The 24,816-nt window shown below is 52.0% G+C and overlaps 2 protein-coding genes across 3 annotated transcripts in view; one reads left to right on the plus strand and one right to left on the minus strand.

The window, feature by feature from the left end:
- Window positions 1-174: 174 nt before the first annotated feature.
- On the minus strand, window positions 175-8,575 carry LSM7 (LSM7 homolog, U6 small nuclear RNA and mRNA degradation associated; the record flags this gene model as incomplete). Its single annotated transcript, XM_014599789.3, has 4 exons — window positions 175-723; window positions 3,747-3,818; window positions 3,954-4,044; window positions 8,366-8,575. Coding segments are annotated over 4 exons (516 nt in total), but the record flags the coding sequence as incomplete, so codon positions are not given.
- SPPL2B (signal peptide peptidase like 2B) overlaps window positions 8,555-24,816 on the plus strand; it is a 157,300-nt gene continuing 141,038 nt past the window's right edge. For both annotated transcript variants that reach the window (XM_014599846.3, XM_014599847.3), the window contains exon 1: window positions 8,555-8,634. In XM_014599846.3, coding sequence (XP_014455332.2) covers window positions 8,578-8,634 — 57 coding nt within the window. In that variant the 5' untranslated portion in view covers window positions 8,555-8,577. The remainder of the gene's footprint in view (window positions 8,635-24,816) is intronic.

Raw genomic sequence — 24,816 nt, forward strand, 5'->3', positions numbered from 1 at the left:
GGGGAAGAGGGAGAGAAGCAGATTCCTTTTTTACCTGTAGCATTTGTAAATGGTGGTAATAGTTATAGCAACATATATCCCTGTACCCTAAATTATCAGTGGGCAGACGCACAAGAACCATTAACAGAGCCTAAGATGATTCCTGCCTGCAAGTATTGAAATCTAGAACAGCAGTGCAATAATAAAAAAAATCATGTTTATTGTTTCAAAGTTTCATACTCGGTCTTCTGTGTACTTCTGCTGGCGGCTACCACTGTGAAGTCTTAACGTAGTCACTTTAAATCCACAATATGGGGAGCATCCATGTACAGTTTGTTAATACTTTACTTTCAACATTGATTGGAGAACAGTAATTAAAAATCTTTATTGAACCAAATTCAAACTTGTTTTGCAGATGACTCAGTGTATTGCTGCTGTTACCTGTGGCAACTTGTAAAACTAAAGGGTCAAAGTCACTCTGCCATCTATAAAATGAAAATAAAATTTTAATTCTTCCCAAGAAAGGAGATTTTGCATATATTATTGGTTGTTGCACCAGTGACTTGCAGCCTGGAGGCTTCAGTGAGAATACCAAGAAGCATTAGCCATCTTGCTGCTGAATGAAAGGGTTTGGAATAGCTTCCATTCCATCCTGTGGACAAATAAGAACTACAGATGTTCCTCTGCACACCACAAGTCCCAGCTGGCGGGTGTCCTCTGTAAGTTTATACTGGTCATCTGGATCTGGGGGGGGGGGGGGGAAGGTGGATGGAAAAAAAGAAAGAAAAGAATATAGCAGGAAGCTTAAGGTTAGTGACAGTGTAAAAGGAGAAGACAGTTCACCCACACAGCACACAACTTACATGTGCTCTCTTTGGGCATCTTTGCACTATTTAACTGAATCATTATTTTTTATTGCTTTTTATAACCTTTGATAGCTTCAGAAGTTCTTGAAAATCAAGGATTTAAATTGTCCATATCCTGTGATAAGACAAGCTCTGCTTTGAAGCATATGTCGCTCCAGTTCTTTACACTTTTCTCCAGTCACACTGGAGAAAAACAAACAGGTGACGAAAGACAAAAAGGACTCCCATCTGAAACTCTTCCAAATATTTTGGGACCAATGCAAAAAATAGTCCCAACCGGACTACTAAAAGGGAAACTCTTCCATGCATAATTGTTGTTTGTTCAGTAAAAATTATACTTGCATCTCCTCCACACTTAGTTGTTATATGCTGCCAAGATAAAAACAGAGACGCCCTTTCGCAACCCTGAAAACCATTCTTTTTTGGAACCTGAAAACATTTAGCAATTACCACATTTAGTTGAATCCAACATGAAGTTTGCCACCCCACTCAGTCAATATGGAAGGGGGCTGGAGATCCTCATAATAGATTCAAACACTGGTCCATGGCATGCACGAGCCCAAGCTCTGGCTTTGGCTCTGGGAGAGACCAGAGCTGAACCACTGCCAGTCCTAGGCTGGGGTAACTTGTGGATGTGGAAGATGGAAGTCATGGTGGGAGCACCTGGGGGAGACCACAGTCTGTCCTCCAACCCCACCCCTGCCTTTACTTTCAGTTTCAGCTCTGGCCTGACCCAGAGCTGCTGCCATTGCTTCTACTTGGCTGGGCTGGGCCCACTGCTGCAGACTGCCCTGGCCCCAAAGCAGAGCCATCACAAGAAGTAGGCGGTGGAGGGGTACAGGCAAGTGACAGGGACGTAGGCACAGCCACAGGAGGTACAAGGGGCAAGTGTCATGGGAGACAGGTACAGGGGTACAGACAGGGAGGGCAAGGGATAGGGGATCTGGCCCTTTGCTTCTTGCTTTCCCCAACCACAGTGGTGGCTCTGGCAGTAGTGGGGGCACAAATTTAAGGCAACCTTCGAATAATTAGGTTCTATACATGGAAAAGAGTAAAAAATGTATATTTTTCCATTATAGACCCTAAAGGGGGGGGGCATGTCTTGAATTCAAAGTCAGCTTGGATTTGGGTAAATACAGTACAGTAAAATCCCTGTTATCCAGCACAAGTGGGGAATGGGAGGTACCAGGTATCTAAAAAATGCCGGTTACCTGAGGCCAGTGATTTTCGGCCAGACATGGAGTGAGGGGGTGGGGGTGGCAGCAGCCGCACGTAGAGCAGCTGCAGTGCAGAGTGGTGGGTGGCAGGCAAGCTCCACCCCCACCCACCCAAATTCTGTTTAATAGTGTTTTGGTTACACAAATGTGGGATAACAGGGATTTTACTGTATTTAGGACTAAGCAAGTGTCTTTAAAAATCTGCTAATAGTAAAATTCAAACCTAAAACTGTGGTTGACAGGGCAGACATTGTCTTACAACAGATTAATTAAGTGCTCATGCACTTTTGTCCTTGCATACCCACAGAAAATAGTTTCAAGCTATTAACTTCAAGCTGTATAAGAATCAAAAAGAAAACAAAGTAAAATGTTATGGCACAACAAACCAAGTCAGAGTCAGCTGTACATTTTCATAGTTGTCAGGCTGCTTGTTTTGGCCAATTATAACATTTTATAGGAGTGATCCACTCATTTTCATAAAATAACCAAGAACAGTATTTTTCTAAGTAGCCTAAGGAATGAGACAATGAGCTCCTGCAGAGATCCATTTTCCATTTTGAGAGAAAAGGGTGATGTCAGATGCTGGACACAATTACTAACTAAGAAGTCACTGCTGTGTACAAGAGTACAGAGAGAAATCAACACCACCTGTATGTCCTGGAGGACAGTCAATCAAAATGACTTTTGTAGACCAGTTGTTCTCAGCTGGGGTGCTGTGATACCAGCACCACTGCCACTGAGGGGTGAAAGTGTCCTGTATGCCTCAGGCTTCAGCAGGCACATTGGAACCAAACTGGAAACAGCTGCAACAGAAGTGGTGCATCTGCCTGCATAACATAATACAGGCAGATGTATCTATCTGCCACAAGTCACTTCCCAATTTGGCTCTGCATGAGCAGTTCCACTCAGCAGCAGGGGCAGTGATAGTGCCACAGCAGCAATTGGTCTGCACCCTCCCCACTCAAGCCATATACAATATTTTGCCTACCCTCTGCCCCTTCAGTCCCTCAGTACTAACTCCCTGCGTGCTACTTGTGCAAACCCAGCACCTCAGTTGTTACAACACCAGAACTAGAGTTTGGGAAGAAATTGCCCTGGAGTAAGGGAAGAACTTGACTGAGTGATTCCTGATCCCCACCAGTGACCTAGAGCCATACATGGGGAGTCCACTGCTACACTGGGAGCAAATGTGTGCAGGGCCAGCCAGCAGCCAGCTAGGGGAGCACTCCCAGCCAGCAGCCTGAAGGACTGAATATAATATAATAATTACATAATCCATTAATAACATTAATCCATCAAACACTTAGTAATATAAATACACTAAAAATATAATATATTCTTTTTTTTAAATGGGGTGCCACTAAATTCTGAAAAATTTTGGAGGGGTGCCTTTAGTTTAAAAATGTTGAGAGCTACTACTGTAGACAATGAAACACTGATTCAGCAACAATATACTTACCGTACTTTTCTCCACAGAGTCACTTTTATTGGCCTAATACTTTTAATCTTGTTTTCCTTCTATGGATTAAACTGTCAGTCAGATCACAGGTACTAGGGTTCTCTGCCTTTTAGATGCATTTTATGGTTAAAATGGTTTGAAGGTGCTTTCAGATTTCACCATAAAGCAATCCTTATAAGAAAAGAAGCTTCCATAGTTAAAGGTTTCAAATAGCATATTACATACCTCTCATATATTCAATAGTACCATCAAGTACAAGATTTAGAAGAGGGTCAAATCCTTTCAAGACTCCACTAGCTATTAAAGACAAAAAGAAAAGACCCAAAGCATACAGTTAGAGACCATAATATATAAATACAGAAAAATACTTAAGGAAGAAATCTTTCAAAGTCAAGATGCAAGGAAAAATAACATATTCAGTTTGAAGCTCACCTTCCCTACCACCTTGAAACTTTACTCGAATTGTTTTGTCTATGTACTTTGAGAGATCCAAGATACTTTCTTTCTTCTTCTTCTCTTTATCCTGGAAAAAAAGAAAAAGAACTAACAGGAAGTAAAAGTAAAGCAAGGTCATCATTTGATTATGCCGATATACTGCACAGAAGAATAAAATCCTGTAACACAAGTTATTACTATTAACAAATACCAAAAAAGTGTCTGTATACGTGCATTTTTCAATGTGGACTGCCAATATCCCAACTATAGGTTAATCTAAGCCTAAAATTCCTCTTGCACAACAAATCCTTGTTCAATCTGGAACGCTGCATAAGTTTTATGTGACAACAGGTATACTTGAACTAAAACAACTACAGCCTACTTTATTAGATGGGTCCTTCAAATCCAAGTCAAGTTATTCAAAGACTTGACCTCACTCATATGTGTAACATATGCCCTAATCATTGATCCATCCTAACAAAGCACACTACAAGCCCTTTAGATTTCATTTTCAACAACAGCATTACTGACTTACAAATCATGTACAATGTTTCACTTTCTCCATATAGATAACGTAGCATAAGGGGGTAGGCAATTATTTGGGCCCACAGGCCACATAGGGAGTTTTGCTGAGGTGCCACGGGCCAGGTCAACACCCCACCTCTTCCTGATTCACCAAAACTCCCTATGTGGGATGGGGTTGTGACCAGACTGGGAGTGGTGCCCAGGAGCAGGAGGGGTGGGTAAGGCTGGGGTCATGGGGTGGGGTTGATCTGCTGCCCACAAGTCCCTGTGATGGGAGCAGGTTCCATGGGCAGGGGCATGCAGAGAACAGATTGTGGGTCTGCCCTGGCCCAGTCCTGTGCTACTACTACCCCAAGATCCTGGGATTTCCATGCAAACCAGCCAGGGACCATGCAGGCAGGGCACGCTAATCAAATCTGCCCAGTGGATTGCCCTGCCCGCAGTTTCCAGGTGGTCTCCATGGAGCCCCTGGGATCTTGGGGAGGTGACAGCGCAAGGCCAGGGCAGAGCCCCAATTCTGCAAGAAAGGTTGTGCACTGAGTGCATCGCAGCTCTGCCCCAGTCCTGCACTGTCACCAGCTACCCCAAGATGCTGGGGTCTCCCTGGCCCTGCTTGGCTGTTCTGCTCCCAAACAGTGCTCCCCACTGACCCATGGTCCCATCCCAGTCAAGTGCACTGCTGGTATGGCTCCCACCACTGGTGATGGGTGTGGGGTGGATGGGCCCAGCAGCAGTGGCAGCTGGAAGGAGCCACTGCTGCTTCCAGGGCTGCCAAGAAATGGGGTCCAGGAGCTGCCCTACCCCAGCCCCACTGTGTGTCCAGGCACACACAACAGCCCAGGCACTTGCCATGGGCCAGGCAAAAATCACTCTGTGGGCCATACATGGCCCTACAGCAGGGGCGGGCAACTATTTCGGGTGGAGGGCCATTTACCCAGTTTTGGCAGGCTGTCGAGGGCTGCATGGGTAGCCCTGCCCCTTAACAGGTGCCCCGCCCCCTGGTCACCATCTTGGGACCAATGTCCCAGTGTCTTGGGGCCAATGTCCCAGGGCCAGCACTGGTAGGGCCCAAAGCAGGGCACAGGCTGGCAGGGGCTTGTGGAGCCGGGTTGGGCTGCACCAGCAAGGAGAGAGTGGGGAGCTGGCCCAGCTCCATAGAGCCCTGCCAGCTGTGGCCCCACGCTCCTGCCACCCTGCTCTGGGCCCCGGGACACCAGTGCGGGCCCCGTGCTCCCACTGGCTCCCTGCCCACTCACTCCCAGTGCCCCCCAGTCCCACGGTACAGGTGGGGGACAGCACATAGCCCCGACCCCCAGGAGCTGGTGCCGAGCGTGGGGAAAAGTGGCCCCTCACCCGCCCCATGGCCAGCGTTCCCTGCTGCAGGCGCTCACAGCCCATGCGGGGCCCAGGCTGGCAGCAGAGCCGGGTTACATGGTGGTGCCTGCTCCATGGCCGGCACCCTGCACTGCAGCTGCTCGCAGCCCATGTGGGGCTGCCTGTGCCTGCTCTGGACAGCTCCATGTGGGCTGTGAGTGGCTGTAGAGCAGGAGGCTGGCCATGTGGTGGGCGAGAGGCCGTTTTTCCCCATGCTGGGAAGGAGCCCAGGGAAAAGCTGGGGGGGGGGGGGGGGGGGGGGGGAGCAGCCCTTCCCCCACCCCGTGGCCAGTGCTCCCTGCTTTAGCCACTCGCAGCCCGTGCGGGGCTGTCCGAAGCAGGCACAGGCAGCCACACATGGGCTGCAAGCGGCTGCAGCGTGGGACACCAGCCACAGGGCGGGCAAGGGGCCACTTTTACCCACCTGTGCTCAGCTTTTCCCCACACTCCTTCCCTGCCCGGGGTCCTTTCCTGACCTCCCCCACTCCTTACCTAAGCTTCCCACGCAGGGGCAGCCATGTGGTCCCAGGCCAGAAGCCCCAGCTGGGGAGGAAGAGACCAGGGAAAAGAGCCCAGGGAAAAGCGGCCCCTCGCCCACCCCATGGTTATTGCCCTGCGCTGCAGCTGCTCACAGCCTGCCTGGGGCTGCCTGTGCCTGCTCAGGACAGCCCCACGCTGCGAGCAACTGCAGCAGAGAGCTCCAGGCACAGGGCAGGGGAAGGTCCGCTTTTCCCAATGCTCAGCTTTTCCCCGGGCTCCTTCCATGCTCCTTCCCAGGGTGGAGGAAAGTGGCCCTTCTCCCACCCTGTGCCCAGAGCTCCCTGCTGCAGTTGCTCACAGCCTGTGTGGGGCCGTCCTGAGCAGGCACAAGCAGCCCCAGGCTTGCCGTGCCAAGCACGAGCTCCGGGCAGGCAGCAGCAGCAAACACTGCCCAGTGTAGGAAGCAGGTCGGGGGCCACAGCTGCTGTGGTTGTGCACAGCCCCAACGGGTGAGCCCAGAGCTGGCAGGGCCCAGGCTGGCAGCCAGGACGGGTTACAAGTTGGTGCTGAGCATGGGGAAAAGCAGCTCCTCGCCCAGCCCGTGCTCGGTGCCCCACACTGTAGCCACTTGCAGCCTGCATGGGGCTGCCTCTGCCTGCTCAGGACAGCCCTGTGCAGGCTGCAAGCGGCTGCAGCTGGGAACGCCAGCCACAGGGTGGGTGAGGGCTGCTTTTCCCCACGCTCAGCGCCAGCTTCTTCCCTGCCAATGAGCAGGGGGATGGGGCTGTGCACTGCCCCCCACCTGTACCACGGGGGAGGGGGGCACTAGGAGTGCGTGGGCTGGGAGCCAGCGGGAGCATGGGTGTCCCGGGGCCAGTGCTGGCAGGGCCCAGAGCAGGGTGGCAGGAGCGCAGGGTCCCAGCTGGCAGGAGCTCTGTGGAGCCAGACTAGCTCCCCAGCTCCCTGCTGGTGCAGCCCAGCCCGGCTCCACAGACCCCTGCCAGTCTGTGCCCCACTTTCAGCCCACCAGTGCTGGCCCTGGGACATTGGTCCCAAGATCGTGACCAGGGGGTGGGGCACCTGTCAAGGGGCAGGGCTACCCATGCAGCCCTCGACAGCCTGCCAAAACTGGGTAAGCAGCCCTCCTCCCAAAATAATTGCCTGCCCCAGGCAAGACCCTCTAGCCAGGAACATCTGGTTTTGGCTCCCGTAGAAGCGCTGGCACACTCCAGTCAAAATCCCCAGCCTTGGCTGCAGCCAGCACTCAGTGCCTCTGAGGAAAGCCTAAAACCACCCTGAGGTGTGGAAGAGAACAGACGAGGGACCAGCCAGGCCAGAAGCACGGGAAATCCCCACGTCAGAACCGAGACACTGATTGCTGTGCCTAGATTACCCAGATCAGCGTCTGTCCAACCTCTTCTTGAACGCCTCCAGCGATAAAGAGCCCACAGCTTCTGTTCCCTGCCTCCCTGCTCTAAGCGAAGATGTTTTCCAGGATATCCAATCTAAACTTAGGTTACGGCAACTTCAAGTCCCTGGCCTGTCGTGGGCGGCTCATTCCGGGGGCGCGGGGAGGGCGGCTGCCTGCTGCAGGGCGCACCCCCCAGGCTGCCTCCCTCCCCGGGGAGCCCGGCAGCAGCGGGGTGCGCGGTGGCTGCACTGAGTCGTGCCCCTCTCTGGCGCGGGGCTCCCGGGGCGGGCAGCAGGGCGGGGAGCGCCGGGCAAGGAGCGAGCAGCCCGCGCCCGCTCGTGCCCCGCCTTCCCCCCGAGCGGGGCGGTCACCCCACGCCTCGCGGCTCGGCCTCTCGTCCCAGGACTTGCTGTTCCAGCCCCGGACCCCCTCCGGGGACCGGGCGGAGGCGAGCAGCGTCCCCCCTGCGGACGCGGCATCCGCGCACGTGCTCGGCACCGGCAGGAGCAAGGGCGGGACCGGGCCACGGCCGCCCGCCCGTGCTGCCCCAGGCCTCGGCGCGGGCGCGGGCTCGGCCCAAACAAGCGGGGCCGGCCCTACCCGCGCAGCCGCAACCTACCGCCATTTCGCCCGCCGCGCCGCGCCGCCGCCCTCTCGCGCACCGCTTCCGGGCCGCGGCTGCCCGCCATTGGCTGCTCGGGTTGTTTTCCGCCCTGCCCCGGACGGCGGGGGCGGGACTTCCGCGCGGGCGCCGGTTGCTGGGTGACTGGGCTCGGCGCGCCCGGCCGGGCTCGCTCCGGGACAATCGGCGGCGGCGGCGGCGGCGTCGTCATGGCGGCGCGGGCCGGTCGGATCCAGCTCCGGCTGGTGCTGCTCTTCGTGGCGCAGGTGAATGCCCGGCTCCTGCGTCTGCCCCCGCTGCCCGGCCCGGCCCCTCCCCGGTGCGAGGGCTTCTCAGCCCCGCGCGCCATTCCCCGCCGTCCTGCCGGGTCCGGCCTGCGCTCCGAGCGCCCCGGCGGCTCTGGGGAGGGCAGAGACGGGCCGGCCCCTTCCCGCGGACGGCTCGTGTGCGCCGGCAGGCGACGGGCCTCCCCCCTGGCGCCCGGCATGCCCTCGAGGCCTTCGTCTCCTCAGGTGCCCTGGGGCGGAGCATGCTTCTTCCCGCGAGGGCCCGAAGGGCTAAGGGATCCTTTGCGGCTGGGTCGTGCCTGTGGCGTGAAGGGGAACCAGGGTCTTCGGGCTCAGTGGCCAGCCCCAAAGCCCAGCGCTGCTAGCAGAAATTCCCTTCTGAGCAGCTCTTCAAAACGTCTGCTCTGGCAAAGCAAACCAACTTCTTGGTGATTTCCAGGGACCACCTGCAACACTTGGGAGCTCGGTGTCCTCCTGCGCTTCCCTGGCAAGCGGTTCTTTCAGGCTGTCTTGCCTGTTCCACCCCAAGGAAATGTTCCTGTAGCAAGCCACGAAAACCTAAATGTTTGCCATCTCCCTGCATGGCAGAGGGCTGGGAAGTAAATCCCCAACTAGGAAATGGGGTTCCTATGCTCCTAAATGGTAGCAGGAAATGTGCTGAGGGAAATGAAAGGTCATGTGCAAAAGTCAACTGAACTTGAACCTCAGTCTCCTTTGTACCTGGGATTTCATAGATTTCATAGACATTAGGGCTGGAAGGGACCTCAGAAGATCATCAAGTCCAGCCCCCCGCCCAAAGGGCAGGACGTCAGCTGGGGTCATAGGATCCCAGCAAGATAAGCAACCAGTTTCATCTTGAAGGTGTTCAATGTAGGCGCTTGAACCACCTCCGGTGGCAGGCTGTTCCAGACCTTGGGGGCTCAGACAGTAAAGAAATTCTTCCTTATGTCCAGCCTGAAACGATCTTGTAGTAGTTTATGACCACTCGTCCTCGTCATCCCTTGGGGCGCTTTGGTGAACAAACGTTCCCCCAGATACTGGTGGTCACCCCTGATAAACTTGTAGGTGACCATCAGATCACCCCTGAGCCTGCGCTTTTCCAGGCTAAAGAGCCCCAGGGCTCTCAGCCTGTCATCGTAGGGTCTGCTTCCCCGACCTCTGATCATGCGCGTGGCTCTTCTCTGGACTCTCTCAAGCTTCTCCACATCCTTTTTGAATTGTGGAGCCCAAAACTGGACGCAGTACTCCAGCTGCGGCCTCACTAAGGCCGAGTACAGGGGGAGAATGACGTCCCGGGATTTGCTTGAGAAGCATCTATGGATGCAAGCCAGCGTTTTGGTCGCTTTACTAGCCACAGCATCGCATTGCAGATGTTCATCTTGTGGTCAATGATGACCCCCAAGTCTCTTTCTTCCATAGTGCTAACCAACATAGCACTGCCGAGCCTATAAGGATGCTGCGGGTTTTTTTTCCCAAGGTGGAGAACCTTGCATTTATCGGCGTTGAACACCATCAGATTCTCATCCGCCCACTTGCTGAGCCTGTCCAGGTCAGCCTGGATCACCCGCCTGTCTTCTGGCGTGGATGCTTTGCCCCAAAGTTTGGTGTCATCGGCGAACTTGGCCAGTCCGCTTCTGACTCCAGTGTCCACATCGTTAATGAAGATGTTGAACAGTATGGGTCCAAGGACAGAGCCCTGGGGGACCCCACTGGTCACAGGACACCATGATGAGTGACTTCCATCAATTACTACCCTCTGGGTCCGACCCCGGAGACAATTTTCCAGCCAGTGGATCGTGGGGGACCCAAGGCGACAATTGGCAGTTTCTCCAAGAGACGATCATGGGACACCAGATCGAAGGCTTTTTTGAAGTCAAGATATATGACATCAATCTCATCTCCCTTGTCCAGGTGATAGGTCACCTGGTCATGGAAGGAAATGAGATTGGTCAAGCAAGACCTACCCGCAACAAACCCGTGCTGGCTATCCCTTAAGATGTTGGCGTCGGCCAGTCCATTAAGAATGGCCTCCTTAATAAACTTTTCTAAGATCTTCCCCAGGATAGAAGTCAGGCTGATGGGCCTATAGTTAGCCGGATCCACTTTCCTCCCTTTCTTGAAGATAGGCACCACGTTGGCCTTCTTCCAGTCTTCGGGCACTACACCAGAGCGCCAAGAGTTTTCAAAGATCCGCGCTAGAGGCTGGGCTATGATGCTCGCCAGCTCCTTGAGTACCCTGGGGTGAAGATTGTCAGGGCCAGCTGACTTGAAGGTATCCAGCTTCTCAAGATGTTCCTTCACAAAGTCAGCATTAATGGAGGGCAGGGATCACCCTCACCCGGACTTCCCGGCCCTGTAGCAGGCACAGGCGTCCCATGGGGCTGATGAAAGACCGACGCAAAGTACCTATTTAATAGGTTGGCTTTTTCCTGGGCGTCAGTTGTCAGTTGCCCCATCTGGTTCAGCAGGGGTCCAACATTGCCCCTGCTTTTCCTCCGGCTCCCCACATATCTGAAAAAGGACTTTTTATTGTCCTTGATGCTCAAAGCTAGCTGGAGTTCAGTTGCAGCCTTGGGATCTTTCATTTCTCTTAGGATCCAGCACTGTGTTGCCAAAACCATGTTTTTTTCCTCCACACTCATGAAACCTATGCTGGGATACACTTGGGAAAGTGGGTGTAAGTCTTGGTTATATGTTAATATGTTACAATGGAAATTTCGTCCAGTTTTGTGTCTAGAAATTTTCAGCTGTAGCAACCTCTTAAATATACATCAGAAGAAATATTACCAATGCGAAGTGGATAGCGTCAGTTCTGACTGCAAACAACTCCATTGTAGTAGCATAGATATTCAGCATTGCAAGTAACACTGGGATATAACTGAGCACATCATTTGCTTGCTTTTTGATTACCAAAGGACCCTGAACTGTCCTGGAACCTTGTTAAGGACAAACGGAGTATCAAGTAGTGCCAGACTGCCTCTAAATCCTTGTAAGCATGACTAAAGTTATCCAATTGAGATGGGTTGCTCTGAATGTTTACAGGACAGTAACTAAAAAAACTTTATTTTTTCCCCCTTACATGTGGGCAAATTCTTCTTGAATCTGAGTACCAAAACGGAATCTCAGGTTGCCAAATGTGATCACTAGTAATAAGTGCCCTAGAGTAAACTGAGTCTTTGTTAACTCAGTGCTTTATGTCCGTAATTGGCAATTTTTTTCAGAGCTACAGGCTGAAATTACTCATCTTGAGTCTGAAGCAAGCTGGTGTTCTCACCTAGCTGCCACCTCTTTTCCATACTGTTGCTTTTCCTCTGATCCCAGCTGCAGTGTGCATGTAATGCCCCCACTACCTGTCTCCAGTGCAGGGCAGCCTCATGGGCCAGATGCTCCACAGGCTGAATGCTGCCAACCCCTGCTTTATGTAGAACCACACAATGAATGTGATCGGAAATTTTTAGTCATGTTTGTTTACTTCTGCTGCCAAAGTCAACAGATCAGCCTGGATTTACTAAGTAAGATGTATCGTTTTTACATAGTACATCTTCAGGTAAAAGAATTTTAAGAATCATTGTAATTCTCACTGTAACCTGGGTTGTATTTCCAGTGGTGGTAATGCAGAGATTTTGTTGTCTAATTTTATTGTCTTTATTGTCTAATTTTTCCATAACTTCTCCTGACTGCATACCTTGCTCAATAGAAGTCATCATATCATTGGTATTTTGGGGTGTCTACTACCATAATAGGCAAAAAATCCAATTTCATAAGAGTCTTAAAATTTCTAAAAAAATGCTATTGGAGTACACCTCAAAAGACATAACTTTTGAGCCAGGTGTTGGTCCCATCTTTTTCAGACATGGGGAGATAGCTACAGAGAGGTGAGGTAACTTGTCCCATGTCTAACAGGATGCATGTGAAACTTCAAGCATGAATCTTAATGATCTTAGTGTTTTTAGTGTTGTGTTGTAAGTATAATACTGTGATCTTCAATGCATCTGTTTCAAATTAGTGGTCTCTCAGGCTTACTGAGAGGTAAGTGAAGGCAGTGTCACAGAAATAATTCTTTAAGCAAAGACAGTTGTAACATCTAGCAGGTTTGGGCGATTTGTGTGGAATAGGGTCACTCTTAAATGTAGGCAATTTCTGTTTCTCTGCGTGACCTAAACCCAAGTTTGTCTTAGCCGTGGCCAGGCCTATGTTTGAAGCTCCAGGGGAGGGTGGGTGAGTTCTTTAGCTCTGGGCAGATACTTGGCATCAGAGTATTTGGAGCTTTTCAAAACACAGCAGAGCCATGTAGCTCTGCAGCCAGGGCACTGGAGAACAAACATCCCCAGATGCTTCCCAGAGGCCTCGTCTTTGAAGGTTCCCAAAGGACTGCAACCAGGAGGGCTTTGTGGGTCTCTAGATGTCCTGAGCAAAGACCCTTGCTTACAAGTGGGGTTGTGACTAGGTGCAGTCCAGAGCCCTGGTCCCAGTCTTGCTGCAGGGTGATGGGGAAGCTCTGTGTATAGGAGCTCAGACTGATGGCAAATGGCCTAAGCCAGAGGAGTGAAGGGCTGCCTCTGCATTGGGGTTTGGGGCTAGTGCTGCTCAAACCACTGACTTGGTGGGCAGGGTCCTCAGTTACTAGGCTGGGTCGGTCTGCTGTAGGGAGAAAGAGGGATGCATTCCTGTGACTACAGCATAGTTTGGTCACTGCTGGTAGGCTGTAGCCTGAAGACCATGGATACTGGGAGTGGGTACCTGAGTGAAGTAGCTGCTAGTATCCCTGGTCTGTTGTCTGGGCGACTGAGGCCTGGAGAGGGTAGGGGTGCAGACTGACTGGAACATTCATGCTCCTGTGAGCGTCCTGGTTTGGGGTCTGTTGTGAACCGCAGGAATGGGGAACGAGTACTAGAAGGTGCTGTAGGTACACTGGCCCCAGTAAGGGGTGTACGTTGTCAGTGACAGAGGATGAGTAGGCTGAAGGCTGTGGAGGTGGGGCCATGTGGTGAGCACCCAGAATACTCTGCCTGCTAGCTGAGGGTTGTTATAAAAGTGTTTTGCACGACCCTTTAGCTTTAGAGTGTCAGGCAGCATCTCTCTGGTCTGTTTTGCCATGGCCACTGTCTGAGTAGTAGCTTCCATATTCTTCCCAACCTGAAACACAGCCATGCACCTGTCCTGGGAGAGATTCCCTTCCTCACTAGGTCCTCACAGCAGGCCTGTTGAAACTCTGCCTGTGCCTGTCTTCAGCAGTTGTTACCCTGTGCTTGGAGGAGACCATGAGGTTGCTCATGCCCTTTGCACCTACATCTGACTGAGAACTGTCCTATCATTACAGAACTCTTTTACTTCTGATGTGTTCCTGATGAGGATGACCCTGGGATGGAGGCAGGAGCTGTTCTGGGTGGGGAGAAGCAACTTTCCTCCTCTCCTTCTGGAGGACATGAAGCTCCCAGATTACTTAGAATTGTAGAAAATTAGGGTTGAAAGGAGACCTCAGGAAGTCATCTAGTTCAACCCTCCTGCTCAAAGCAGGACCATCCCTAACTAGATCAGCCCAGCCAAGGCCTTGTCTAGCCCGGTATTAAAAGCCTATAAGGATGGAGATTCTAAAACCTCTCTGGTTAACCTGTTCCAGTTAGAGGTGCATCGATACATCAGATCAGCAGCTTGTCCGGGGTTGGGGGCGGCTCTTGCTCCTGTGTGCTGCTGGTCCAGCACTTACCTACCCATCCCTGCCGCTGTGTGCTGCTGGTCCAGCGGCTTGTCCAGTGCTCATCTACTCATCCAGCTGGTCCAGCCTCTCGCTGCTCATCAGGGAGGGCATGGGAAAGAGAGTGTACTCCCGGGTCTGCACAGGGCGGGCTGGGGCTGTGCCAAACTCTTCCCAGTGAGGTGGGACAAGGCAGGGCTGCGCACTGAACAGGCAGCGATGGTGCTGGGAGGGGGATGGGGGGGGCTACGGTGACTTCTGGGGTGGCTGCAGACCCTCACAGCCCCCTCCCAGTGCTGCTGCCACCCACCCCAAGCACAGGCGTGCCTTGGTGGAAAGAGCCCTGCCCCCCCCCCCCCCAACAGATCTGGGGGCACGCACCTCTCCCATACTTTCCTGGACAATGGGAGCCACTGGACCAGTGGGTGAGTGCCAAATGAGCCACTGGACCAGTGGCAGGAGCCTGCTCCCCACCTCCTTCCCCCTTGTGACCCCCAGACAAACTGAGGCTCCATCCCGTGCCCGCCCCACCCTGGCTGGGTAGTGCTTGCCCCAGCCCCACTCCTCCCGCACCACGGGAGCCTTGATCTGCGCCCCCTACATCCCTTCCCTTCCACCACACTAGACCTACCAGCTGCACGCGGCTCTTCAAGCTGCTAGGCTGGTATTGGAAATGCCTCATGCTGGAACCGCAGGTAAGTGGGGGGACTGGGGGGGACCCTGGGCAGGGAAGGAGTGCGAGGTGGGGGAAGCGGCTCCTTCCCTGCCCCATGGCTGTTGCCCTGCGCTGCAGCTGCTTGCAGCCCGCGTGGGGCTGCCTGTGCCTGCTCCCAACAGCCCTGTGCAGGCTGCAAGCACTTGCAGCAGGGAGTGCTGGACATGTGGCAGGGGAGGGGCTGCTTTTCTCCCCCCACACTCAGCTTTTCCCTGGGCTCCTTCCCTGCATGGAGGAAAGCGGCCCCTTGCCCTCCCCATAGCTGGCGCTCCGTGCTGCAGGCGCTTGCAGCCCATGCAGGGCTGTCTGGAGCAGGCACAGGCAGCCCCAGGTGTGCTGTGAGCAGCTGCAGTGTGGGGCACCGGGCATGGGGAGGGCAAGGGGCTGCTTTTCCCCCCCCCCTCCCCCCAGTTCAGCACCATCTTGTAACCCAGCCCCGCTGCCAGGCTGGCAGTGAGGGTGGGTTACAAACTGGTGCTGAGCATGGGGAAAAGCAGCCCCGTGCCCAGCACCCCATGATGTAGCCACTCACAGCCCTCCTGGGACTGCCTGTGCCTGCTCCAGACAGCCCTGTGCAGGCTGCGAGCACCTGCAGCAGGGAGCACCAGCCATGGGGTGAGCAAGTGGCCGCTTTTCCCCATGCTCAGCACTAGCTTCTTCCCTGCCAGCAAGCAGGGGGTCAGGGCTGTGCACTGCCCCATGTCTGTACTGCGGGGCTGGGGGGGCACTGGGTGTGAGTGGGCGGGGAGCCAGTGGGAGCATGGGGCCTGTGCCGGCAGGGCCCAGAGAAGGGTGGCAGGAGCGCGGGGTCCCAGCTGGCAGCCCTCTGGAGCCAGGCCAGCTCCTGTCTCTCTCTACTGGTGCAGACCAGCCCAGCTCCATGGACCCCTGCCAGCCTGTGCCCTGCTTTGGGCCCTACTGGTGCTGGCCCTGGGACATTGGTCCCAAGGTGGTGACCAGGGGGTGGGGCAGTGTCAAGGGGTGGGGCACCTGTTAAGGGGCGGGGCTACCCATGCAGCCCTGGACAGCCTGCCAAAACTGTGTAAGCGGCCCTCCGCCCGAAATAATTGCCCGCCCCTGCTCTAAATACTTCATCCTTTTCTACCTCGTCTGTCACCAGGTTGCCACCCCCATTTAGTAAGGGACCCACAGTTGCCCTGATCTTCCTCTTGTTGCTGCCATACTAAAGAAACTCTTCTTGTTACCCTTCATGTCCCTTGCTAGTTGCAACTCCAGTTGCACTTTGGCCTTCCTCATTTCATCCCTGCATGCCTGGGCAATACTGTTATACCTCTCCCTAGCTGTTTGTCCAAGTTTCCACTTCTTGTAAGCTTCTTTGTTTGTTAGCACACTGAAAAATGCTAAGCCAAGCTGATGTGCTACCATACTTGCTGCAGTTGCAGCAAATACTTCCTTACTTTGTTGCAGTTGCCATCCACTACTACATTCCCCACATCAGGTTGGTTTGTTCCTGTTGCCTTGAAGAGGTTTCTTTAAATTACAGCCAGCTCTTCTGGACACCTTTAAATACTCAGATTGGCCTCCTAGGGGATCCTGCCTATCAGTTCCCTGAGGGAGTCAAAGTCTTCATATCAGAAGTTCAGGGACCATCCTTTGATACTCCTTCCTTCCTTTCCTCAGGATTCTGAACTCAGTCATTCCCTTGTCACTGCTGCCCAAGTTGCCATCCATTACTACGTTCCCCAGCAATTCCTCCCTGTTTGGGAGCAGTAGGTCAAGAAAAACATGGTCCCTAGTTGGCCTCTCCAACACTTGCAACAGGAAGTTGTCTCCAACACTCTCCAAAAACTTCCTGGATGGTTTGTGTACTACTGCATTGCCCTCCTAGCTGATGTCAGGGTGATTGAAGTGCCCTACGGGAACCAGGGCCTGTTTCCTGATAGGGAAACTTTGGTAGCTGTTTGAAGAAAGCCTCATCCATCACATTCTCCTGGTCTGGTGCTTTATAGCAGACACCCACCATGATGTCACCCTGTTGCTCTCACCCCTGACCCAAACCCAGAGACTTTCAACAGGCCTGTCTCCAGTTTCACGTTGGACCTCTGAGCAATCATACAGCTCCTTTACCTAAAGCGCAGCGCCTCTTCCTCATCTCCCTTGCCTGTCCTTCATGAACAGTTTATACCCATTCATGACAGTGTTTCAGTTATATGAGCTATCCCACCAAGTCTCTCTTACAGGTTTCCCTCGATTTATGCTGTACATGTGTTCCTGGAGAACAGTGAATAAATTACATTTGCATAAAGTGAACCCACTTTACAATGGAACAAATAGGGATAGGTTCCCATGGTGGTGAGAGTGGGAGAGAGTCAGGCTGGGATTAGGGAATGGGTGGGGGAGGGGTGCTGCTCCTGGGGCTGCACAAGGCTGCAAAGCAGAGGAAACAGAGCGGCACTCACCCCAGCCCCAGCTGCAGCTCCGCCTGCTCCCACTCACCTCTGCTCCTGGGCTGTGCTGTGCTGTGGTACAGGCAGTTAGTGTTGGCTGCTCCTGGGGCCGCTGGGGCTGGGGTGAGTGCTGCACCCTGCGCCGCCCAGGGCTCCGCTTGCCTGCACTGACCCCAGCCTATGCTGGAGCAGCCCTGGGAGCAGCCGACACCAACTGCCTGCACCACGGCAGGGTGGAGCCCAGCAGCTGGGGTGAACTCAGGTGCGGGAGGGACAGACGGAGCACAGTGCAGCCCAGCAGCTGCAGTCAGCTGGTGCCAGCCACTCCCGGGGCTGCTGCAGCCAGGGCTGGGGCCATGGCCCTTTCCCCTCCCCCTACAGACTTACCTGCTTAGGCGGGGGGGGGTATCTATGCTGATCGCATGAGAGCGAATTCACATATAAAGAAAGCACATAAATTGAGGGAAACCTGTATTCCAATCTTGTCATTGTTCTGTTACTGTGCAAGGACTTCCAGCTCTTCCTGCTCGCTTCCCAGGCCCTGTGCATTTGTATACAGACACTTGAGGTGATTGCCCTACTTTCTCAGGAAGAATAATAAGGCCTCCTTTGTTGCCCCCTCCTACTTCTGCTTTCTTCAGGTCACCCAGTTCCCCCACTTACCTCTGGGCTTTGGCCTTCCAGTTTCAGAAGGAGCAAGCTAGGTATGCCTCTATGGAAAGAGGTGCTTTTGAATGTGAGGTACAGATTCATAAGCCACTTGAAAGTGTGGTACCAGTTTGTCTTATCACATGACTTACAAAATAAGCAACATGACCATCAATCCAGTTCTTGCCTGGCGAACAGTTTGGACACCTCTTCTCCCACCCTTGTTCTACAGATGCTGCTGCACAGCAGCAGAATGCATGCTTTGAAAGTCATCTCTTAAAAACAGTAAACACTACAAGCATCCATGCCTGCATCCCCCTTGAAGTTGTGTCACTGCCAGGAGACAGTGCTATACTCTAAACAAAGTCTGTGCTAGATGTTTCCACCCCATGCAGACAGGACCTGGGGGCAGACCACAAAAGAGGGAATTTATTTCCTACCACTTTCTCTCCAGCCCTGGATACCTTGTGAAGACTGATCCCCCAGGAACTTTACTTATCTTTGCAGGACCTGAATGGGACTCTTCAGTGTGCTGCCAACTTGTCCAATCCATCACCAGTAATGGTCACTGTGGATATGAGACCTGTGATGGGTGACTGTGTGCTAGATCTGGCAACACTTCAGGGAAATGTATCAGCTCATAATGGGTTCCTTCAGCTGGGCTTCTCCCCCACACACCATATTTATGGATCGTTTCCAGTGCTAATAGTGAGAGTGCTAAATGTTTGGAGGGAGGTGGTGTCCCGCTCTGTTACTGAGCAACCTCTGCTTGAGTCACTCTTCTTTTCTCCTAATCCACCTCATTCCTTCTTCCTGCTTGTTAACATACCAAAATAAAAGCCTTTATTCTTTGTTAATCAGTTCTTTACTGATGGGCAAGGCTGTCTTAGTGTTTTTTCACATGCTGCTATCAGTAATAAACTGTTTTCAAAAGGAGTGCCCAAGAAGGGAATTGGGGGGGGGGGGTTGGCCCTGTACCCCTGCCCTGTAACTGGCAGAGAGGGGAAGGGGAAGAAAGGAGGGAGGGGCATGTTCATAATGTTTTCTTTTCCACATTGTGCTAAAATGGAGAGGGCCAGGTTCAAAAACTGTGCGAGTATCATTGCCACAAGACTGTCCCCTGCCAATTCCCATTATTCAGTCTTTGGCAGTTCCCAAAGCCCATTCAACCCATCTTCCCCAACAAACATACTGTACTGTACGGTTTACAAGAGTTAAACAGGGTGAAACATGAAATGGTCTCGCTGGGGTATGGAGAAAAAAGCTCAGAGATGAGTAAAGAGCCAACAGACCTAGATCACGAGTTGGCAGTGTTCTTGGGCAGAGTGCCAAAAACACCTGAAACCTTGAGTTGGAAGATGTTTGTGTACCAGGGGCAGATGATGGGGCAGTCACAAAGGGCCCAGTCCTTGTTGTGGCAGCGAAGCCCAGGCCCCTTCCCCACCATCTGTCCCAAGGCGTGCGTGTACCTGCTGCCAGCAGTGAGCTGGGCAGGGGTCCGCAGAACCCAGTGCAGCTGCTTGCAGCCTCCCTGCTGGGGCCTGCCCAGAGCCCAGGCTAGCAGTGGCAGGCAGCTGGGAGGCTGAAAGTAGCTGCACTGGTCCATGGAGCCCTGCCCTAGTTTGTTGCTGGCAGTAGGTGTATCTGCATTTCATGGCGGATTGTGGGAGAGGTGCCAGGGCTGAGCTAGGGGGCTGGGACTAGGGAAGAAATGTGACATAGTTCGTCGACCACTCCTGGGGCTGCAGCAGGGAGCAAAGTGGGGGGAGCTGTCAGTGGGTGTGGGACAGTGGGGGCAGGGCTCTTGCTGCTACGCTGCCCCCAGGCGGGCTGCGGGCTGGGGGCTGTGCTGGGCTCTTTCTGCAGGATGCACGCTCCCACATCTGTGCATGGGACAAGAGCAGGCTGCCACTGCAGGCTGGGTACGGCAGTGGCACTGGGAAACCTGTGCCTCAGGTAATCAGCACAGCGGCACTTGTAGCTTATTGGCACACCCGTTTTTCAGTTCAGATCCCTGCACCCTTTTCCACTCATGCTAGTTAACAGGGAATTGTACTGAAGCACTTGTGTAAATCAGTAAAAACCGAATGACTTAAAAAAAAAAAAAATCTGGGAACTTATCAGTGAGAATCAGTAAAAACCCAGAAAGCAAAACATTACTTGTTCAGAAAGGATAGGCAGGGGGGAAAAAGGAGATGCTTCTATATACCTACAAGCAATGTGTGCATGTTTGGAGGTGCAGTGTGAAGTGGAAGGTAGGCCTGTTGAAAGCTTCTGGGTAAAGGTCAGAGGGGAGAGTGGCTGGGCGGGGAGGGGATGTCATGATGAGCACCTGGTACAGGTCACTAAACCAGGAAGAGAAGGTAGGTGGGGCCTTCTTTAGACAATTGACAGAAGCTTCCAAACCATAAATCCTGGTTCCCATGAGGACTGTAATTATTGAGACATCTTCTGGGAGGGAAATGCAGCAGTACAAAAGGAGTCCATGGAGCATACTGAAGATAACTTTTTGATACGGGTGATAGGCCAACCATGAGGGAAGCTGTCGTAGACTTGCTGCTCCCAAGCAAGAAGGAATAGATTCAGAATATGAAGGTAACTTAGGTGACAGTGACAACAAAATGGTAAGAGTTCAAGAGGTAAAAGGAGAGGTAGAAAGGAGAGCAGCCGAAAAAAGACACTGTGCTTTGGAAAAGCAAACTTTAACAGATTCAGGAAATTCGTGGGTAGGATCCTCTGAGGGGCAAGTCTTAAGGTAAAAAAATGTCCAGGACAGCTGGTTATACTTTTAAGGGTATGTTAACCCAGTTAACATACCAGTATAGGCTGTTCTTGCTCCATTTATCTGTATATCAGATACACGCTTAATTTGCCTAACTGCAAAATAAGAAGCCTATCCTAATTTTTTTGCCTATTGCTTTCTTTTACCAAAACAGATAACCAATCTTTGTTGCAGAGCTATGGAGCACTTCCCAGGACTGTCTGTCTTGTAGGTGTAGTATACTTCCCTTCTACTCAGAAGACAAGGTGAAGCTGCCTAGCATCTCTGAAATTGACTACCAGTCATCAGCTTTGAGGGGGAAGTCATAAAGCTGGCACTGCAGTTAGCAATTAAATGTAGCAGCTGAGATGCATGTGCATATGGTCACAAATGATTTAGATTTCTCTTGTAGTCTAAGCTTTAACTATGTATAGACAAAAGTGTGAAAACTGACATTAGCAGAGGGAATTGAAGTGCTTGGAAAACAAGGAAGGTCAGATTTCAAAAGGGATAAAATAAAACCCCATTTTTAGGATCCTGGAAAAGAAAACAGCAACCACAATGTTAGGCAGTAATAATGGCAAAACAATACCAATCCTGAAAAATAAAAAAGCATTGGAAGTCTGGAAAAACTAAAGATATAGAGAGAGCCCTTCTGAGCTGGTTTAGCTAAACTCATAGTGCAGGGGTTGTCAACTGGGTGTATGTGTACCCCCAGGGGTACTTGGGAGGGCCCCAGGGGGTACACATGGGCAGATGGTGGGAGGGCAAGGGCAGCAGTGCCCATCTGTGGGCTGTGTAGGTGCTGCCCAGGCAGCCAGATGCGTGGGGGTCGGGGGAAGCTCACATGCGGTGGCTACTGCTGCTTCCCACCACCCTGTGCTGCCGCCACTCCGCATCTGACCTCACGCCACCCCACCCCATCGGGGTCTGCATCCAGCCACATACCATCTCTTTTGAACACCCCCCCCTCTTTTTAACACACTCTGCATCTGGCCACACACCATCCCCCTCCCCCCCCCATTACACTGCAGGGGGGGGGTACAGCTATTAGGGTACATGTGCTGGGGATACACCTACTAAAAAAAGGTTGAAAACCCCTGGTATAGCAGATAAGTAATCCGTGTTGATGGAACCCCCTATTGACAGCACACAATTGAGGCTTTTCTGATTAGTAAAGAAACAAAGGGATGTCTAGAAAGATGAAAGCACAATTCGATTAGATTTAAGAAGCAGCTTGGATAGTGGCAGGATATTAATTTATTTTATAGCTAAGGAATGGATTGTTGAAGTTTTGTCAGAACTCATCAAAGAATATATTCTTTCACACATTTTCAGTCAAATCTGGTTTGCACTGGAAGGTCTTCCAGTGGTTTCAGTGTCATTTAAAGACTCTCATGTGACTCTTGCTATTTTAGGAAGCAACAAAAAAAAGGTTGAGAGTATTGCTTGCTGATGGTAGGGATGGCAGTGAGAAACTATTGGCATTGATTACTGTGAAAAGGAAAAAAATCCCTGCTGTTTTAAGAATGTGAAGAAAATTGCTAGTGTTCTGTGAATCGGGTATGAATGCTATGACAACAGGACATACATGAGAGCAAAGTAGGAGGGAAGGAGCGAGGGAGGAATAATGTTTTGTGATAACTGCTCAGCCTATAACAGTGACATTAAATTACAGATGTCCATCTGACTCCAAAGCCAGATGTTAGTCCAAATGTCAGTTTGGGTTCCTTTGTTGAAGAACTGCTACCATAACATAGCTCCACCCTATCCCACCTCCCCCCAACCCTCCAGGCAGCATTGGGGCTCAGCCTGGGCACCATCGCAGTCACTTGAAGGAGGGAGAAAGAGTCTGCAGGCCCTCCAGAGTCAACAGGAATCTTTGAACAAGTACCACTAAAGCACGGGTGGGCAAAATACAGCTTGCGGGCTGAATCCAGCCTGTAAGCCAATTCCATTCAGCTGAAAGGTAGGCACCCACCAATTAATTGTATCCAGCTCCATCAACACCTGCCCCTGCTATGGGGCCGAGTCCTGCCCTCTCCAGCCTGGGGCAGCACCTGCTGTGCTCCTAGCCTCCTCCGCTGGAGGGCACCAGCCTCGGTGAGCAGGCACAGCTTCTGGGCATGGCTGCTGCTGTCACTGCCCAGGGAACTGCTGAGATCCCCCAGCCTCCAGCGACGATGACTGCTGTCCTTGCTGCAGTGCTCTGGGCCACAAGTAGGAAGGGAAGCAGGGTGGGTTCTGTTGCAGCTTGCTTTGATCCTTCTTGTGCATGGCTCGGTGGAGGGGTGTGTGGATGGAGTGGGGGGCATGAAGGAGCTTGGCTGCTCACAAAGCCCTATGGAACAGCCAGGTGGGATGGGAGCAGCAGCAGGAGCCAGCATGTACTTGCTACAGCCCTGCCAGGCAGGCATGTGGGATGAATGGAGCAGCAACTGGCTCTCAGGTCCTTATCCCCCTTTCTCCTCTCCTAGTGGCTTCTCTTGTTGCCTGCTGTGGGCAGCTGCTTTCCCACCCTTTGCAGTGCTGATCCCCTCCTCCCCCAGCTTGGGGAGGGGCTGGGTTCAGCCACGTCATAGAGTGGGCGGAGGAAGCCACCCACACACGCATGGCCAACCAACGCAAACTCCCTCACACACACCCCCTGCCACCATACCCACACAAACCCCGCATACTGTTACCAAATTTGCCCATTACTTTGGGGTGTGCTCATTTATTAGGGATAGTTTCTAGGGTCTTGGTGATTCTGTCAATGTGCTGCTTGTGTTACTATATGGAGCTGTATTTCTCCCTTCTGCAAGCCCTCACCCCCAGTGGAGCTATCTTGCAGGACTCAATCTCAATGGGACTGGGTTCCTCCAGTCACCAAATCAGTCATACACACAAACACATACACAAATTAACATGACACGCCTGACCTGGCCGGGCTGATCAGCATGGACAGGCTGACACCCTCATATGCCAAGAATCAGTTCATAAGAGCAACAATAAAATGCAGTCAAACACAAGCACACAGGTGAACAGAATCCCTCTGAATCCGGCTGGGTGTCCAGCTGACACCCTCATGGGCCAGCATTCAGTTCATAAGGGCACGTCTGAGTCAAACTGGGTCAATCAGCCTGTACAAGCTGATCCCCTTATGTGTTTCAAACTCAGCACGTCCCAATCTTTGGCCTCTTGATGAGCAGACCCCACAATAATTTGGGCTTCACAGGGATCTTTAGCGTAGGTAAAAGAAGCGTTGCTGCAGAGCACGGGAGGAAAAAGAAGCAGAGAAGGAAAAATATACCCAATTACTACCAGTTTGACTATAAAAGTTATTTATTGCTAAGCATATGAAATATATAATAGTACTAGTAGTAATAGACATGCAAAAGAAAAACAAACACAAACAATGACAATACTACCCTGGTTTCACTAAGTATTTGGGGAAACTTAGCTCAAGCTTAACTAATACAGTTCGGGTTCAGAAGTTTATGCCTGGAGAGAAGAGATAGAGAGAGAGAGAGCGTTGGGGTCTCATCTAGTCCACGGTACTCAGGCTGCAAAACTGACAGGCACAGTCCGTAGCACAATCCTTGAAGAGAGAGACGATCTGCTCTTCCAGCGTCCCAAGAACGACAGGGGATGGTGTCAGCACAGGAGTTTTCTTCTTCTTTCCTTTTCCTCTCCTTCTCCTTTTCTCCTCCTCCTTTTTGCAGCATACACACTTACAGATTTTTATACCCTCAGTTCAGCTGCTTCAAGCACCCTCAGTAGTGTAAATCATTGTCTTTTCTATTGACAAGGGGTTATCTGGTTTGGACCATCTCAGGAAACTGATTGATAATCAGGAAACACTTAAGATTAGGGAGTAACCCAAATACTTGGGAGCCATCTTGAGATTCCTATGGATGGCAGATATACTGATGGGATATTTCATGGTTTCTTC

The sequence above is a fragment of the Alligator mississippiensis genome, chromosome 16 (assembly GCF_030867095.1).
Source record: "Alligator mississippiensis isolate rAllMis1 chromosome 16, rAllMis1, whole genome shotgun sequence".
Classification (NCBI taxonomy): domain Eukaryota; kingdom Metazoa; phylum Chordata; order Crocodylia; family Alligatoridae; genus Alligator; species Alligator mississippiensis.